Source organism: Pseudopipra pipra, chromosome 11 (assembly GCF_036250125.1).
Source record: "Pseudopipra pipra isolate bDixPip1 chromosome 11, bDixPip1.hap1, whole genome shotgun sequence".
Classification (NCBI taxonomy): domain Eukaryota; kingdom Metazoa; phylum Chordata; class Aves; order Passeriformes; family Pipridae; genus Pseudopipra; species Pseudopipra pipra.
In genome coordinates this window covers 18,415,925-18,436,146 of record NC_087559.1, presented here as the reverse complement: position 1 = coordinate 18,436,146, position 20,222 = coordinate 18,415,925, and the positions used below count along the sequence as shown (strand labels likewise).

Below are 20,222 nucleotides of genomic sequence, written 5' to 3'. Positions count from 1 at the left end.
TAACTTTAAGTTCATTACTACTCTACACACACATTCTGGATCAGAGAGATAACACTCCTCACAAATCACAATCCAACTCTATCGCAGAGTTCTCACAGGCAGGGATTGTGCATGGACTATTTTAGGTGGCTTTTAGGAAGCAAGATGTGACCAAATCAGGAAAAAATCATCCTGAGGACTTTTAGCAAGTATTTAGTTCAAGATCCTCAGCTGCAGTGATGTAACCTCAGCCCTAGAGGCTGACTAGAGAAGCAAAGAAGGTTTGCTTTTAGCCCTGCTTTCACTGCCCAATGCCAAAGGCTCCCTGTTGAACCTGAAGAAATCTCACAACTGATGCTTGGTGGGCTCTAAGGATGCTGTAGGGACCAGCTGAGGAAGGGCAGACCTAACTGGAGGAATCTCAGCAGCTTGTGGGCTTGACACAGAAGCCCTTCAGGACCAGAGGGGTTCCATCAGACCATGGTTAACTGCTACAGAACTATCTAACCAGACCATCTGGCACTCTAAACCCTAGCTATGATTTCCGTATTTAACATATGAATTCCTCTACTGACACGGGAAGGTTTCCCACCCTTCTTCACTTTTGATAATTGCTAAGAGTCTTTCACATCGTTATTTCCTCCTCTGTTACTAAAGACTGAAAAATAAATAAAACAACTCCTACACTTTTGAGTGCTTTACACTTAGGCTTAGCATGTTTACACTGGATTCGGTCTTTGCAAGAAGGAAGAACTGTTTTAAAATTGCTAAACAATTCATAGTAACTTGAGCTTCCCCTTTTCCAACATCTTCCTGCTTTATTTAGTAGCATTTACAGTACCCAATCCAAATTGCTGAGACAGGGACTGGTCATCAGAAAAATATGTAGAAATGTCTGCCTACTACCCTTGTGTAGGCAGCCTGCTCTGTGGTTTGATCCTCTAGCACTGTTTCTTTGGTTGATGTGCTTTACTTTTGGTTTATTGACCTTTTGATCAAAGTACTTTAAGCTCCGGGTTCAGAGCACTGCTTTTGGAGGGGGGATTTAGTTACAGGGCTTTTGTATTTCTGGTTTTGTACATCATGTGTGACCCTTTTAAACTCCATTTCCTTGAAGTCAGCTGAATTCTGTCCGGGTACCCAGGGCAGTTAAGTATGTGTCACAAAGGGTCCAAGGAGCTGTGGTATTTACAGGGATCCAATGCTGCATTTTGGCCATAATCTCCACTGACAGACAATAAGTACCAGTGTTTGGTGAGTCATGGATCCACTTAAACCACAATTTCCCACAGAATTATAAAACTGAAGCTCTTAATAACTCTCTTTAAACTACAAAAACAAATGTTCAGCTGGTCTTTTTTTGCGGTGACTCTCTAAGTGCTCTGTTCCTGTGTCACAGAACAAAATGAAAACCAGCTGTAAAACAATATTCTACTGACATCATGGATATGTATGCACATGAATAATTTTTCAGACATTTGGTAAATCTTCTCCTTTCCATGAAGCTTTGTAACAATGGATCAGTATTTCATTTTTGTGTGTGAATAAGCTGTACGAAAGAATCTAGAGAAAAAATGATCACTAGCCTTTTAGCATTTGGATGAACCCATAGTTTCTGAGTAGAAACGTAAAAATAAAGAAAAGGTTGGAGGAACAGGCTGTCATTTCAACTTATTTTTGCTGTCCCTTAGGTCAACTGCTTTGTCTGTGAAAAAGAAAAATTTATGTTTTAAAATGATAAATTTACCGTGGCTGACTCTTCCAAAATTATTCTAGACGCTGAACAGCATTTAAATTTCAAGTCAAAGGAGAAAAAAGAGTGGCTCTTTCCTACAAAATGTTGTGGTCCAATTTCTACCACAAGGGATGAGCAAACATTACTAATATTGCATCTGGTATGTGGTGATGTATCAGAGCCAGTAAGAGCTGGGCCTTATTCCTAAGACTCTACCCTTGGGAGCTGTAAGAGTGGGAAAAATCAGCTTAATTTATTATAAAAAAGAGAGGAGGGGAGAGATGGGCAGCACAACACAAGGAATCTACCTGTCAAAGCACCAACAAGAGAGAAAATACCATCCAGACTTGCAGAGGCAGAAATAGTTTCATGAAAAGGTCTGTGATGGAGAAGGAATGAGAATCCAAGGGATAGGAGAGAGCCTAGAGCAACAGAAAAGGTTAGGAACAAGAGGTAAGGACTAAAGAGACAGGAAGGTCTGGGCAAGCAGTGGGACTGGATCAAGACATGGCCTGCACAGGTAAGAGAGGTGACCTTGGGGTGTAGGAGCACCGTGCTATTAGGAAAAGTAGGATGGGTGTCCTCAGAGAGGGGGTAAAGCCAGAAAAAGTCAACAGTCTGGAGTACCAATGTTAAGACAAACAAGCAGAATTAGAATTAACTTTCCTGAAGCAGCTGGGGATTAAATGCTGTATAATTCAGAAGCATTTTTTAAGATTCTTGTTGCCTTTAGGGAGAGGTGGGGAATGCCCAACACACTGTAATTCTGTAGGGAGCATGTCACAGTTCTGTGTCACTGAAAATCACCAGCAAGGGATTTCAGAAACCTTTCAATCCGCACGAGCTTTTTGGGTGTTCTGCCTTGGTCATTGTGTCCAACTCAGATTTCCAACACACCGTTTCTGCAAAACTTAGATAACTCTGGGTTCAAAACAAATCAGAAAGAGTGAGTGTCCACACTGCTGGGTGGTCTGACCTATGGGAACAGTATTTCCACCCAGGTCTGTGCTGTGCTTTCTTGAGGCCTCTCAGATGTATCGTGAGTGGCAGATGAACTACTGAGCTGTCCTGGAAAGGCCCAACCTTTGGTGTTCTCCCTCCAGTGCCTGGTCAGTCACAGGTAAGGAGAGACCAGCAGTTACTCAGTTTGGATCCTCTGACAGTCGTGTCTCAGCAGAGAAGTCAAGAGTGTGTGACCTTCTGATAGCAACCTAAGGAGATATATTTTTACACATTGGGCAAAAGGTTCTGCTTTCTCATAGAACTTGTCAGCTGTTCCTAAATTACTTGGCACTTAATGTCAACCCATTTAAAGTATAAAACATTGAAATTATAAAACATTTTACGCATTTGCATTAACCAAGCTCCAACTTTTCCTGCTCCTGGTATTTATGCTTTGCTTGGAGTTCAAATGTTTCTACTCATAAAGAACCTGACTGATAAAGAACCTTACAAATGTTGACATACAAGAAATCTCTGATCCCTCCAATGTTCACCAGTTCCTCCAGAAATATCTCTGTGTGTGTACATGGGTGCACGTATGTAAACGTACATGTGTATTTTTATCTGTATTCTGATATATTTTTGCTGCCTCAGAATCATAAGCATGAGGGAACTAAGCCATGAGATTATCTAACTTGTCTTAAAACCAGGAACAAAATCAGTGTACATCAGATTACATTGCTTGATAATTAAAAATTGATAAGTAAAAATATATATAAACACAGTTACCATACCTCAACTGCTACACGACAACCTGTTTTGCTGCTCCAGCTTAATGTTGTCTGTAAATATGAAACATGACTCATATAGTCATGACCTTTAAACAAACACCTGGATTCCAAAATTAGAAGAGATTTTTCTCCCTCTATGTGAAGGTCACTGCAAGATTGGAATTGTTTTTACATGTGTTATGTTAAAAAGAAAGGGCTTTGTTCCATAAAAGTGTGACAATTCAGATTTGTGTGAATGAATGACATCCAGCTATCCTTAGAGGGAGAAGAAAATTTGATCCTAAGTTGAAAAGACACAAAGGAATCTTTTTTAACAAGTTCCCTACAAAAACAAATCCCCTTCCAACTGTTTCTTTCTTTAAAAGAAAATAATAAGCACAGGTTAGCAGAAAACCAATTCTGGCAGGCTCACATGCTGTCTTATTCTCCTCCTCCCAGTCACAATCAACTTAAAAAATAGTCTTGATAGATCTAAAAAGTCTGAAACACTCTTCCCAGACAGTATGACAATGGAGGCATGGAGTCACCACATCAGCTCAGAGATTCATCCAACATCATCTCATTGGTGCATATCAATTTTGAAACAAAGCAGGAAAGAATATAAGGTTTTGGCTCACATGTATGCTTTGTAGTTACTGCCTATCTTTTGGATCCTGATGTCATATTTGGAGTCTATGAAGGGCTCAGTGGTGGCGTAGGTCTGAGTAAGTGCTACCACGCTGGCTATGTCCTGAAAATCGTAGTGGTTGTCTACCTTGATCTGCAGTCATCATGTCACAAGACAACAGCATATACAAAAGAAAAAAGAGTAATTAGGAATAAAATGTAAAATTTCAGTTGCAAATGGCATTCATGAGAAGTATGTTTTCTGACAGCATGAGTTTATTTAAAAAAGTATAGGATATTTTATCTGATCTCTAGATTCTATAACATTTTTGCATTAAAGTTTCTGTTTTTCTAAGCAAAATATTACCTGTTCATCTATGGAAAGAAAATTGCAGATAGTGGAATTTCATTTTGCCTTAATTTTTTTTTTAAGTGGTGGTTGTCAAACATACATCTGCAAGCGTTAGCATTTTTTAAGGTGTGATATCCAACCCTAATTTATATAGAGTTCTTGCCGCTTCTATAAATTGCTCAAGTAACTAAATGTATCTGAAGCCCACCATGAAGCTCCTCCCATGAAGGAGGAGCTGAAGGGTCAGGATATCCTGATAAGTGCACATTCACGGGAAGCACAGAGGGTTGGCCCAAATCAGCAGGATCATTATTCTCATTTTTCTCACTTCTCTGCAAGGATTTGGGCTTTGCAGGAGTAAAATTTCCTAGTTGTGGAACACTGTGCTAAGGTGGTTCTAAATGGTACTTAAGCCATCAACTTCCACATCTTGAAATAAGGAGGAGGTGGAAAAGTGGGGAATATTGATCTAGAGGGAAAGGGAGGAGACTTTAGTGGACAGAGAGACATCGCTTTTGTCCAAGGGAGGGCAAATCTCTGTGGGTGACTCAAAGCTGGCTGAAACAGGGAGTAAAAGCAACTCAGAAGAGAAACCTTGGGGCTGGTAGAAAATGGGAGAGGGAAGGTGGATCTCCACCATACTGCTCCAAATGTCAGAATGGTGAGGAAAGGAGGCAGGGATTAGTATTTCTCATGGTATCTAATATTTGGAGAGTTTGTAACTCTTTGCAAGTCCAGTATCTCCTTTGCTTTTACTGTCACCTGGTACTTAAAGGGACTCTGAGGGCCCTCAGGGAGGTGGGACTTGCATGTCAAACAGCATTTAAAAGTCCAAAGTCTAACTATTCACTCCCAGCTCTCAGATGGAGAAAGATACAGAGTAATTTGCCATTTGAGAGCCACAAAACTAGACACAAAGCCTGCTTTCAACTTGATTTTCTGAAAATTTACTGGCCTGTACAAGTGTAATTGGGACCACTGGAAACACTCCTGCTGGCAGTGCCCTCAGGGAGGCCTGGGTTATGAGGAGAACCTTCCTTTCCACTCTGACTAAGCAGTTAATAACAAAAGGCTGGCATTTAATCTCTAAGGGTTTTTTAAAAAAACCCTAGATTTATTTCTAGACATATGACATGCTGAACATTTCTGTCCATTATTTTTCTTTTTCTATAAACGAGAGGTGAATATTGAAATATTCTAACACTTCACATATGCAATCCACATAAACTGCAGTTTAATTAGTGGTCAATTCTGCTCTCAATTAAATTGGCTGCTGGATTTCCACTGACTTACTAACCATGAAATAAAGCAAAACAGTGATAGACGAAAGAAGATAACATATAGTATAACTTGTAATAAAAACAGTTTTCTATTTCTATTACTAGTGGCAAACATTATGTTCATGGAGCTTTTGAAGAATTCAAAATGATAAATGTAACTATTCTCTGATGATTTGTTTTAAAATCTAAAACACTTAAAGCATTGAAATGTTTTCAGTGAGTGAAGTTACCCTGTAATGACTAGAAATTGGCACTGATAGCCATGAAATTGGGATTGGAATCATATCCCATCGACCCAGCACTGTGAGATAAGTGATACCAAAACAACTGTACTCACCACTGAAATGCAATTACTTTGGAGAAAGAAAGCAGCAGTTATATAGTGGTATGAAACAATCACAGAGAATATATTAATAAAAGTTCAGTATCAAGCTGAAACTAATAAAGAACCAAGGCAAAACCTTCCCATATTCCCAGGTTCAAAAAGCTGGATTGTGCAACAGATCTTGACTCTCAGAGTTTCAGTGCAATCAACCAAATTAATAAACAAGGTTTTGCTTCGAGAAAGCATCTCAGCATATTTCAAAGAGTGTCCTGGGCAGGGCAATGCATAAATTGCAAAGGCCTCCATGTGAAAAAATATTGTGCATATTTCTATTTTCCCGAAGAGAGATGCTTTCTTGAACAACAGACAAGCAGAGATTTGCAAGGGTAGGGATCTGAGGCAGAATCTGGACAGTTGAAAAGTAAAATATCCAGGAAAAGAATGAACATGCACAGTACTGTAGACAAACACCCAGGCTCCTGACATGCAATAAGTAGCATCTGCACCTTTCCCATGCCTGAATGAGCATGTCCAATCTTCACAACAACAGGAAAGGTTGGCATTGTTAGCTGAGGGGGGAAACAAAACAGACAGGTTAGAGATAGCAACCAGCAGTTAAAGGATTAAGCAACATCATTTAGGGAAATTATTTAAGTATAACAACAATGAGGCCAAAGCTGCTCTTGCCATGTAGTTACTCGAACTGTTAATCATCTGTGTAATCCTGTGCTTTGATGACTTACTGTGTGTGTTTTCTGAGGTCTGTGTTATTCCCAAGACAGCCAAGTGGTTTATTTCTCTTTTCTATGTCTGTCCTTTGACTTCACTTTTTAACTGAATTTCTGCTGTTTCCTATTTTATGTTTTCCTGCTTGTGTTTTTTGACCCATAAACTCACAGTCCTCAAGGTTATAATCATTAACAAGGTCAAATTAGCCACCTTTTCACCTTGATTTCCATTCTTTAGCATGGCTATAGATACATTTTGTGACCATTTATGAAAGCAGTGATGTTTAATTCACCACAAAGCTTGCTTTAAAGGCAGATCCTGACACAGAACATCCAAGTTTTCTAGGAAAGCTCCAGCATAGAATGCAAGGAATAATTCAGCTATTGGGTGGGAAATCAAATATACAAAAGCATATGAAAACACTTTATTCAATGTAATGGCAGTGGTTCTGTCTCTCAGAGAGGTCTGTGAATGGCCAGTTTTACTTCCATCATTCATTTGAAGTTTTATATCTCCCAGTCATGGGCACAGCTGGCACTTCTTTTTCTTCCACCTAAAATGCACATATATTGAACATCTCTCAACCAAGCACAAACACACAGACTTAGTAGAAGAGGATTGTAACTAGAAATAAAAAACTGAACATCTGCAACATGTAATAAAACCGGGAAGCAGTAGGACAGTGTTATGGGCTCCAAAACCTTCATTTAGAACCACATTTCAATGCAGTAAATACAATCAAAGGCAAAGATGACGCTTTAGAAAATGAACTAAGAATTACGAGAGGTTTTATGAGATGTCAGTTTTCCAAATACTTAAAAAGGATTGGCAAGAGATTAAATGGAGTTCACACTTATCTCACTGTGCACAACATTGCACACAAAGACACAGAATTTATATGGAAAATATCATGGGACAGTAAATGACATTGAAATCAAGAATAGGAAGGTCATTTGGTGTTTGGTAATGCCCAAACCTATTTGCAGGTTACAAAGCTGGTTACAATACACACACACTTTTCCTATATTTTAAACATTTATTTTCAATATGATTTAAAGATGTCTGCTTTAAAAATACTGGAACTGCACGAGAACAAGTGAGCATTCACTGAAAGGATCATATTCCACACTACGTACCCTCACATTCCCAGTACAAGACATGAATCTCTTTCTTTTCTTATTTTTTTTTAATGAACTTTCTCTGATCTTTCTAAAATGCATACTGATGCAATATTATATATAAATATATATATAAAGGACATCTAATCAAATCAAACCAAGTTCTTTGTTTTTTGACAGAATCTCAGTTTCTGCTCTGCCTCATCAAAAGAAAGAGAAGGAATCTTTGGATCTACCCTTTTAACACACCAGAGTTTTCAAAGCCTGGTGAAACTACAGGGTCCCACAGTTGGCAGCTACACAACATAGGCTGGGGAGGTTTCTCACTGATTTCTGCATCAAACCCAAAACTAGGGCTAGTGTGTCTTTGGAGGAGAGAACCAGATTTGATTTAAAGATGTGCAGTTTTCCTGGTTAATTTATCTCATAAGTTAAGATCTCATATATGTATCTTCTGCCAGGGCACCCTTGAGCTTTGAAATCCAGGACCACAGGCAAGCAGACCATTCTCAAACCATCTCTTAGTTGTTTATATTACACGTGTAACTGCAGCTGCCACATTTCTGTGCCTGTGTAAAGGGAACTTGTATTTTCTTGGAGAAATTCTGGATACTTTGGTTAACATTGCAGGAATTGATAACTGAAAACTCTGAACACCCTTTATTTAACTCTTGTTTATGCACCACTTAAAGCCCTGGTCTTTAAATCTAAAATACATTCAATTGCTTTTTAAAGTTCTGTTTCCATATAACCAGTTTAAGTTAAGGCACATAAGCATGAAAACAATAGGTTAGTTTCAGAATAGCCATAAGCATTTGCAAAAGCATTATACAGTAAAGGTCACCTATACAGCAATTTAAGAAGAAAGTCCTTGCTAAACTGTAGGAACATGAAGTCCTGCACAGTCAACATCTAGTCACTTGTGGATTGCTTTCAGATTTTAAAGCTAAGCAGGTTTTTTTAATTTTGGGGGGTAAGAGTGGGAACAAATCATTGCCTGACTCAAGAGTCATAAGGACAGGACCACATTTCTATGACTGAACTACAAACCACTGAACTGGGGTTTGTAATGGAAATGCTCTAACTATAGAAATACAAATGGCACTCCTGTAATTAAGAGGACCACATATCTTCCTATGATCCCAAAGCTGTGGAACCCTCTGTGGGCCACAGGAACAAGCACCAATTCTTTTTTTTTTTTTTTTTAAAAGGAAAAGTATCTGTGCTTTCTACCTCACAAAATGCACTAACATCATTTCCCTCTGGAGCCTGATCCCAAGATTCCATGTGGGACACCACATCCCAGAACAGCCTGAGGGAAGAGGTGGCAGCTGGGAAAAAGAGCTGAATGATGTGTTTCAAACTTCAAATAGAAAAAAGACAGCTAGCACAGAAGGCAGACAAAATTAAGTTATCCCAGCACTTCTCTTGTTTTTATCAATCTCTGTGACAGGCCCATAAACCCAGGGCTGATGAAGTTGTAGTTATTTCTATCTATCTATCTATCTATCTATCTATCTATCTATCTATCTATCTATCTATCTATCTATCTATCTATCTGTCTGTCTGCCTATCTATCTACCTATTATATATGATAAAAGTGTGATAGTGATGGTGAAAACTTACTGGTTCCACGATTTTCCCCTTTAATTTACAGTATAATTACTTGATAAGGAGGCACCTTGAAAGAAGATCTATCAATGGATCCACTTTCAACAGAGTGGATACTAATAGGACTCACTGTGTGTTTGCTTTGGAATGTATCACTGAGGGGCAAAGGCCATTTTACAAAACAATTCTACAGTGGCAATTAAAAACTGAGGGAAAAAACCCCAAAGACCAAGAAGAAATCCGGTAAGTTCATAAATATGAGAGATGGAAATGTCTACACTGCATGAAACATTGCACATACATATAATATACACGAAATATGGCAGAATTAAAAAAATAGGATAAACAGCACTTCTAACTTAAATAGCAATGTAATAAACCATCATTATTAATTAGACATAAAACAGAATACTTGGCAAATATGGAATAAAATTTTCTGTAGATAGATATGAATATGATAGGATTGGTAATAAATGTCGATAGCAACTGGAGAAACTGTTATGTAGGAACACATATACAGGCAGTTGAGGTATATACTGATATTTGCTAATACAATGTCATTAATCAAAATAACACCACTGAGTATTCAAATGTTTTATCAGCTCAAAAATTGCAAAGATGGGTTCAGTCAACACACTTCCATTTATCTGGTTTCAACTTCTCATATTGTTATTTTATGTAAATGTGATGTCTCATTTCAACAGAACACTGACTTAGGATAAGTTGCATGACTCACTTCTATGATTAGAACTAAGTACTACTACTTGAAGACACATTGCCAAGGAGAGCAAACAGCAGATAAAAGGCAGTAGTGAAAAATGTTTTGAAGAGGAATCCTTTTAAAATCTGGATAACAGAAGTCAATTCTTCAGTTTTAACCTCACAAATATTTAGCACGGAAGTGGCTTTACTGAACTGACGTGTTTCAATGTTTTTTGTCATATACTAATAGCATGAATAAAAATTCATAGTTAATGACTGGACATATCTAATGGTTGTTACACCTTCCAACTGGGGGTTTGCTCTCAGGTGACATGAGTTGCAACGAGTGTAGCAGCAATGTTTTAACACCACTTGGCAGACCAGGCACTTCCCTAAGTGTTAGAAGTCTAATGCTCTCATGGTTAACTGCACTGTGGAAGGGTTTAAGGACACAGGAGAATTAGGGATTAAATATTAGAAGTGATTAAATCTGTCATGGAAATACAACAGAATATATGGGTTTAAAAAGTGATAATAATATCTGTAATCTCCTGTCTGAAAAATCACCATGTTTTTAATAACATATATCTTTTTTTCTCTCCAAATGACTATCTATTAGTGGTTTTCATTCAGGAGCTCATTTGCTTGCAGCTTAATTCTTTACTATCACTTTATTTTACATAACTACCATTTATTTTATCATTTTCAAGGCAGTCCAGTTGAAAATCAACCTCTTCATGGCATTGCATGAATGTCCCCGAAATGGATCCTGTGGTGGGCCTGACACGTTTTTTCAGATGAACACCTTTGAGGTTAATTGTTGTAGTTGTTGCAGGAGCATTTTTTCTAAAATTAATGGATTTGGGGTTTTGGCTGTGTCCTTGCAACGGGAATACAGCAGCTGGGAACTGACACCAAGAGGAGCTGCACTGGCAGAGCTTCTAAACACCCTGAGATCTGGACTCCACAATCTCCGTGGGGAAGCTGGAGGCCCATGTCCAAGAGTCATCCTTTCAAACCACCTCCGGTAGCAACTGCAATATTCTTTAATTCTTTTAAATTGCTGAAAACAACCCAGACAGCAGCCCCTCAACAGGCCTCACAGCTGTGGGTTCACCATTTGTTTTTCACTGGATCTACTCGTATTAGTTTGATAAGAGCAAAGACAGTACTGGAACTCAGGATATTCATTATTTCTCCAATTTTCCATTTGCTCTTTTTTGTTTCCCACACAGGGAACCTACAAAGTAATTACAGCTGCAATTAAGCTATTTAGATTTACAGACAAGGAACTACCTGAAACAGGAGTTCTACTGATGAAATTACAGGGAGGATTTGACCCAGTATTCTGAAGCTGCTGGATAAATCTGAATTAAGGCAAGTGTGAATTGCCAGCCAAGTGTTCTGACACAGGTCACAGAAGCACTTTTCTCACGTCATTAAGTCTCTTGGATTCAGGTCATGACAACTGTGGGGTTACCTAGCCTGGGACCACAAAGCTTTTTGAAACTGCTGGGGCTGGGAGCAGTAAGGGATCAAATCATCCTAATTAAGGCTCGAAATGCTTTGGATTTTTACTTCTCTGTAGATGTTAAGTTATTACATCAAACGTTCCTTTTCTATGTCGCAAGGAAAGTTTTCAAATTGGATTCAAACACAAATTAGGTTCAAAGATTCATTAGTTACTGGTCAGAACCTATTTTAAATGCCTGAAATCCGCAAAATAAAATTGCACTACTTTTCTGAAATGTCAAGATATTTTTAATATGTTGCATATGGTTTTTTGTAGGAGATTTGCATATGGCCTATCTTCTGTTCTGTTCCCATTAATAAGTACACAGAATGAACAGGACATACAGCAAATTCAGTCAGGTTCAGAAAAGACTGCAATTACTGGTCTTTGCTTTTGCCAGAATGTAAGACGAATGTGCCAAATTAAAACAGTTAAACAAAGACACTGATCACATTATATAGGTGCTTAAAAGAGCAAGCAAGTATGTTGAGAACTGCTATTGTCACATCAGATAACCAGTGAAATCATGGGTCCCAGAGGACTGCATGAACACAAAAAGGCTTGAAAGCTCCTGACCCCTGCTCTGGAGATGCACAGTAGTAAATTGGCAAACTGGCTGCATTCAGAACATATTGCAGGATCAAAACTAAGCACACCCTGCCAGCCAAAAATTAGGAAAAAATAGTTAAAGATAAAACATAGAGTTTCCCTTCTCCTCATCTGTCACAAGCTGGCAGAGGATTCTTTTTCTCGTTGAGAAAAGGAATCCATACCCTTCTGGAAGACTTAATTTGTTATCTAAGTGTAGAGTGTTTGTCAAAGAATTCATTAACATTATTCAAACCACCATTTCTGTCCACTGGCCTAGAGTATATGACAGGCCAACAGCTATGCAGCCTAGTGGTATTGAGATCCCCAGTTTGGAACTGCCAGGTAGAAAAAAACCCGACAAACCAACAAACAAGGCAAAACAACGAGCAAAACAAAAACTGCTCTGTGAGAAGGAAAGTATTGAAAGAGATGCTACAATTCTGACATCTGAGCAGTTAAATTAAGAGAATTATAAAGCTCATGAATTAATCTTATGCCCAGGAAGAAGTGCCCTGTTTTCACATTCTACTGCTACCAGTATTTTCAGCGATCTTTAATGAAAAATCAGAAGTAAAATGAATACTGTGCTACAGTACCTCTTGCTAAGAAATGCCTAATGCTTCTCTCCTTCCTGAATCCATTTCCTTTCAACTGAAATTTGGGTCCTGTGCATGCAGTTCCAGCGTAGCAGCAGCAGCAGCAGCAGAGAAAAAACTGTTCCTTGAACACATCAACAAGAGTCATGTCCTTCCAGTGAACATGACAAAATAAACCTCACTGGTGTTTTATGGAGAAACTCCCTCTGTAAGTTGAGGCAGCTGCTGCAGTTCTGCTTTGGTGAATGTGGGTTGACTCTGCAGGATTTGTGCAGCGACCAGAGATTTGACATCTTTCCTTACACCTCTGCCTTCTCAGTTTATTCTTTTCTAAACTCGAGCCAAACTCGAGCTCTTGGTCAGAAATGCTATGTAATGGTTCCCCCCCCGGAATGGAGTCTGTTAAGTGCAGGAGGTGACACAGTTTTTCCACAATAATTTTTGAAGGAATTGTCTGATTCCAGCTCAGCTTTGAAATCCCAGGATTGTGTACACCTGGTCCTGTAAGGTTCAATAACTACAACCACAATCCCATTCACACCTACCTGGGAATCCTGTTGGATATTGGCACTGTAGGACATTTTCATAGATGGTAACACTGTGATCTATTATGTAGAGATGCCTAGAGATCTCTACATAAAAACACCATGAATACTCACTAAAAGCACATCCTTTTTTTATTTTATCTAGCTATGAAGACCAGACACTCAACTACGCTCAATTTGGAAAATGAAAAGCCATTTGCAAAATGCTGACAACTATAGACATTTCAGGTCTTTAATTTCTGGACACATCCACATCCTCAAGAGAGTATAAATTTCATGTAAATTAGCTGATAACATAAAGGTGGCTTACAGTTAGAGACAGTTCTAGATTAGTATGAAAATCAAAAAAGAATTTATAATTCTCTTACTGATGTCACAATAGCAAGGATAATTATTACCATGGCTTCCTAACACTTCATCTGCACCAACCTTTTAAAATTGAATATTCTTTGCACTATGAGATTGAAAAGACAAATATCCCTTTGTTGTATCAATCTTTTGCATCTGCTCATCTAAAGATTTCGTAAATGTGCTTAACATGCCCTTTACTGATGAAGGGAATATTCTAGTTTGATAAAACTTCTTCCACAATACCTCCAGGCACTATTATTGTCTTGGATAACATGTAGTGCAGGTAATACAGCTACCCAGTAGATGGCTATAGAGTTAACCAGCACAGTCTCCATTTGTATTATTGTTTGCATTTTGTAATAGAAATACCTCTCCTTTCCTATTGCAGAAATTTCCTGGACTTTATAGGTCTGGTTAGTAGAGTGTCATCCTGCAATTTCTTCACTGTTAGTCTAATAATTTAAAAGAAAACCTTAAAATTCAAGCTTCATACACTATGGCACCCAAAGGTTTATAACTTCTACTGGAATTTAAGTATTTTTTAACAATGCTCAGGGTTCAATACAGGTTAGTTTCCAAGAGATATAATTTGAATTCTTCTAAATTTACTTTGAATTCTTCTATCTAAGATATTGTGTAAAATATAATCAAATCTGTCAATAAAAATAGAACTAGGCAAAGATCATCGGCTAAAAAAAAAGTAAAAAAACCCCTTCTGCTGGCAATAATACAGACAACACAGTTTTTTGAAGGTTGTATTCACCCTGCTTTAATGTCCTCATGGTTGAGCTGACTAGAAAAGCCACAATAAGAAAAAAAAGAGGGGGTGGAGAAGTAGCAACAAAAACCCCCAGGTGTTGCATAAACATGACTTACCTCGAGTTCAGTGTTTAAATATTTATCTTTCCAATAATCCCCAAGCAAAGTTCATTTAATCACTCTAGTTCCATGTAATTTATTTGTGGAATATGCATCAGCCTAAATCTAATTTTGCTCTGCTTACTTTGGAGAAAGGAAATTAAAAGTGAAATAACGAAGGTGGCCTTTTATCCATTTTTTCTTTCCCAGAAACAGGCAGGAAGAGTCCTAAATCAATAAACAAGCAGCAGATGTACTTTCTCTGGTCTGTTTCATTTTCAGAAAACACAATTTCCAGATAAAGTGAGGGCTCAGCCAGGCGGGAGCTCCTGTCACCACTGAGACAGCCCAGCACAGGCCTCTCTGCATCAAGGAAAGCAGGAACCTCATCCTCAACCAGCTGCTGTTCCCAACAAACAGAGTCTGGAAATGTCGAGCCAGATTTTCCCCTGCCTTGTACCTGCCAAAAGTAGGTGTAAAATTCTGTGTCTCTGGAGTAAGGTTTTATACCCCCAAGCCAAGGGAGAATCTGATGTGCTTTGGTTTTTTTTTTTTTTTCAGATACAGGTGCATTAAAGAAATCTAAAAGCTGAAGTGGATAAAAAGAGTAGAACTTTAATTTATTATTGCGCCAGGTACCCAGAGAGAGGCAAATACACTTTAACTGTGAGTCCTTTACCCAAAACAGAGAGTTAAATTGGTTTATAAACTAAGTGCAATTGCTGGGCCACCTCAATTCCCACTGATGTTAATGGCAGCTGGTGCAGAACTGGGTGTTCTGAGAACCCCGTGCCTTCATCTCCCATCAACATCAACTCCAGAGCCTGGATCTGCAGAAACCACTTCCCTGAAGTCACTGCAAGGCTGGAGATGACCTTAGTGTGTGAAGTGACACCACACTGTCATCAGGAAATCAACCTACAACGTCCCCACGACTGGTTTTTCAATTGAAAAATCACAGATATCTAAATCAACACTAAGTGATCTGATGGCAGAAAAGTCTTCTACTTTTAGTAGCTGCTCAGTATAAAACCAGAAATTGTCACTAAGAAGGAAAACATTAAGTGTACTGGCAGTGAATCAAAGAGAGCAGTTCCCACAGATCCCTAGCAGAAATTCTGGAGACAAAAACTTTGCAGAAACAAATGATATTTTGATTCTGGCATATCAGTGTTTCATTCAATCCCTGTCATTCAACCAACTAATTAGCAAACTGCTGCCTCTAAAGTCAAGAAACATTTTGCCACATTATAAAACAATTACCCCAATTGCTGTGACTATAAACTGGATGGTTTTTTTTACTGTAGTGTTTCAGAAGTGACAGCTACAAATATTCTCCCTTTTGAAGCAGGTAGTACATACAGAGACACTGGAATTTAAAATCCCTAAAAACTCACCTATTTTGTGAAATATTATTCTAACTCCGAATTTTCTACATGACTGGACACGTTTTGTTCAGGATGTGTACTGTGACTACATCAGGTAAACTGAAAGTAGTTTTTAGGAGAAGTAAATGCAATGCCAAATGAGAACCAGAGAGAAAAGAATCGTAGCAAAGCATCAAGTAGGCAACAGATAAATTATTGCTGTGGAGGATCCTGCCTGCTACCGTTCTCAAATAAGATTCATTTGCTACAATGGAGAGAAAATAAGATTGAGATGGATAAAAAAATTGTACTCTGTAGACTGCCAGGAGGTAATGCCCAGAGCAGGCAGTCCAAGGAAAAGACTGAGTAGACTCAGACCACCGGACAGCTGGAAGGGACAGCAAGGTGGCCCCGGCACATCCCATCACAATCAAAAACCTTTGGAAAAAGCTGTGTGGACAATCCCTATGCAGCATAATTCAGGAACACCAGTGGTTTTAGTACAGGTCTCTGGGGGCTCTTAGAAGACAGAGTGATGGTAGTTAATGCCCACGGTGCTGTTGATGGCTGCTAATGCCTCATAGTAAAAATTAACAGAGCCCCTGACAACCACAGTACAAAAAGTCCCTCCAGAATTAGAAGTCCTGTAAAAATCAGGATTCCCTTGGAGAAGAGATGAAGTTGCTCATAAATTTGCCTGCAGTTAGGTTTCCTGCCTTGTTTTGATATTGCACAACTCAACAAGTACAGTGGCTCATCCCCAATCCTCTTTATTTGCTTGTATTTTAGTAGAAAACAGACATTAGTTCAACACCAGACTTCCTCATCCAGACAGAAATGAAAAATTGCCAAGTGTTGTTTCTACTGTGTCAATAACAAATTGAAGGAATCAGGATAAATGAACTTCTCTGTTTCTTATTAGCAAGTGGCATCTGTATCAGAACAGAACCAGGGAGTGGGCACAATTTCATCCTGCCCCCCTCCATCCTTCATGAGTGTGATGACATAATTTGCTATGATATCATGCCTTACTTATCAAACTAAAGGAAAATTGCCATCATCACATACTGTGCAGTGAAAGAAGCCCTGTACTGTTAGTCCATTTATACAAACAGAAATCTCTTTTTATTTTGCTTATATTTGTAAATGTTGGCTATAAATTCTCTACTATTATTTAAGATAAAATATTATTTTGCTTAAGAGTTAGTCAAGGAATATTCCCGTCTTTTGGGAATAATCTTTTTATTTTATGAGGTCAAGATCTAACTGCAATACAGAATGGGTGCTGAGTCAAGGGTTCCTTCTCACACAGAATCCCAGAATGCTTTGGGTTGGAAAGGATATCAAAAATTTTGTTCCACTCCTGCCATGGGCAGGGACACCTTCCACCAGCCCAGGTTGCTCCAAGCCCCATCCAACCTGGCCTTGGACACTCCCAGGGATCCAGGGGCAGCCACAGCTTCTCTGGGCAACCTGTGCCAGGGCCTCCCCACCCTCACAGGGAAGAATTCCTTCCCAATATCCCATCTAACCCTGCCCTCTGGCAGCGGGAAGCCATTCCCCTTGTCCTGTCCCCAGTCCCTCTCCAGCTCTCCTGGAGCCCCTTTATGCCCTGGAAGGGGCTTTCAGGTCTCCCCAGAGCCTTTTCTTCAACAAGTGAACACCCCCAGCTCTCCCAGCCTGGCTCCAGAGCAGAGGGGCTCCTTTTAAACTCCCTAAAAGTAATTTTCCTAATACAATGAAAACCACCACAACATAAAATATAAAAAAGGCCAATGCAGCTTCAAGCTAAGACCAAATGCTTGCTGATACTGTTCAGTGATAACAGGTACTTAAGCACTACACTGATACCAGAAGATACAGGGAGTATTTGTCTCCTCTGATAGGCTAAAAGTGCATTTTCTTGCACTTGTGAGAGCATGTTTCTGAGTACAGACCTACTAAAATCCCTTTCAAAAGCTAAGATGTAATTGTCTAAACTCTGACAGTAACTTGACAAAACTCACTTTTCAGAATGAAGATTTACCAGAAAACAGGAGTTCTGCTGAAGTTTCAAAAAACCCATCCCTCCCAAAGCCAGCTAGGGGGAGGGACCACTGGGTAATACATTTATTGAGAACCTCTCCTATGGCCACTCGCTTCTCTAGGTGTGATCATACTTACAATATTCCACCTATGCACAGATGGCTTTGGGACACTCCTAGAAATCCAACTGAATTATCCCAAGAGCAGTTGCAGGCAATACTAGGTAAGATCACAATTAAAATGTGTTAATGGCATTTGCACAATTGATATGCATATATTTAGTTTTAACATTTTTACATTTCTACACACTCAGGTGAAAGTATTTAATTCTCAACTATATCTACCAAGATAGTGGTAAATTAATTTTCAACTTGTCACAAAATTATTTTTAAGTTCAGTTCTGAGCATAATGTTTTTATATTGATTATACAATTAGTTTGATTGTACTAGATATGAAAATCTTGAGGACATGCAGAGCATAACTTGACATGTTCTGGAGAATCTTGGACAACATGTGCCTTAAGTAACCACAGGACAGGTAGAGCTGCACACTCAATGTGAGAGAAGACAGTTTGCCCAGCATATTTCTCTATTATTTGAATTTTAAGCAAACAGTAATCAAATTGGTCTACTTAGCTATCTATAACAGCAGCCATGTGATGTCATATGGAAACCAATCAATGGCTCCCAATTAATTCCTTCATCACTTCCTAGTCCTACTGCCCTGAGACTTGAAAATGAATAGTCCCAGACCCACTGAGCACAGAGGCCACTGGCATATCTGCTTTGGGTTTTTGTGGCCTTCTTGCAGCCTGAACTTCCTGTGTAAGGCTTCAGTCTCACATCTTTTTACCTCTTCACTCCCATGAAAGGAGTCCATTTCCTCTCGGTAAGAACAGAGATGTTAACAGGTCTAAATTATTTTCAGGTGTTAGTCCTGGACTTGGATCCAGCCTTATTATTTCATGCCAAAACTTCAGACTGGAAAAGTGAAAAGTCAAAACATGGCTGCATGAACTAAGTCAGGGTATAGTGTATAACACTTCTGGCTCAGTGCTGAGTGTGGGTCAAAATTTTAAAAATGAGACCCAATTCTAATAATTCTGAGTACCTATGTATTTTTTTTTTAACCGTGTGTCTCAAGGCAGATGGGAGGAACAAAAAGAATCAGAGTACTAATATTTGTATAACTGTTCAGAAATAAAATAAATCTGTTGCTGTAAAACATGTACACATCTCCATAAAGGTAACAAGCTACTTTGGTTACACCTAAATCTCAGCCTCAACAAAATACATTTTCATGAGTCTGGATTGAAATGGTTCAAGTCATGTCAATGAATTTTCAGTCCTAGGCCCGATTTGGGAAGTGACAAAATATGCAATCCTTTAGGCAGCCCTGTCCTGCATGTCAATGTAGAGATGTATTTTATTACTCTCTAATCAAACTTTAGATTGCTTCCTCATGAAACATTTTTCACTATAAAAAGAGGGTGGCTACAGGTTCCACATACCCAGATTGCTACAGCAACCAAAGATTTGAAGTTGAAAAAGATTTCCAAACTCTGTACTTATGTCTGTATTCCACCTAGAACATCAGCCAGAAAATACAGACACTGTGATCTGTGCTGAGCAGGACTTACATCAATAAGGAATGTGGGGAAAGAGCTGAGCCTCCAACATACACCACTGGGATATTTTTCCTTGTTATTTTAAATTAAATCTGTGACAAAATTATTTTTAAAAAATGCCTTTTATTGCAGCCTTTATGTGTAATTAATTATTCCTTGTAACTGCCAATTGTTCAAGGCTCACAAACAGAGCACTGAGACCTTTCCCTTTCATGAATGAAGTTCTGTCCAGCCTGAAAACAGGGATGTCAGTTCAAGAAAATGCCCAGAAGTGCAGGGGAAGATCAGGGCCTGCAAATGAAAACTGAGCTTAAAACAGGACAGCTTTGTTTACTTGACCAAAAAAGAGAAGGTCGCAGGACTGGCTTTTAAATCTAAACTGGAAAGAAACTTTCTAGAACAAGATAAAATCTTTCTTCTGCTAAATCATATAATCAGCTTCAGATCCTCGTACCAGCTGGTTTTGGATTATTAATAGCTGTGCTGGCCCGCAGCTGGCTAAGGTAAGCGCGGGCTGTCACCAGTGATGCGCTCGTTCTTACGGGAAGGCGGAGTTAGGAGTCGGTGTCGGGGCCATA

The 20,222-nt window shown here is 38.9% G+C and overlaps 1 protein-coding gene across 2 annotated transcripts in view; it reads right to left on the bottom strand.

The window, feature by feature from the left end:
* The window catches only part of SYN2 (synapsin II), a 178,070-nt gene that overhangs the window by 45,666 nt on the left and 112,182 nt on the right, over nt 1-20,222 (bottom strand). The window contains exons 6-7 of one of the 2 annotated variants that reach the window (XM_064667987.1): nt 6,517-6,579; nt 4,065-4,207 (exon numbers count right to left, since the gene is read on the bottom strand). The exons of the other annotated variant lie outside the window; for it this stretch is intronic. Of the exons in view, the coding sequence (XP_064524057.1) occupies nt 4,065-4,207; nt 6,517-6,579 (206 nt within the window). The remainder of the gene's footprint in view (nt 1-4,064; nt 4,208-6,516; nt 6,580-20,222) is intronic. 2 annotated transcript variants of the gene reach the window in all.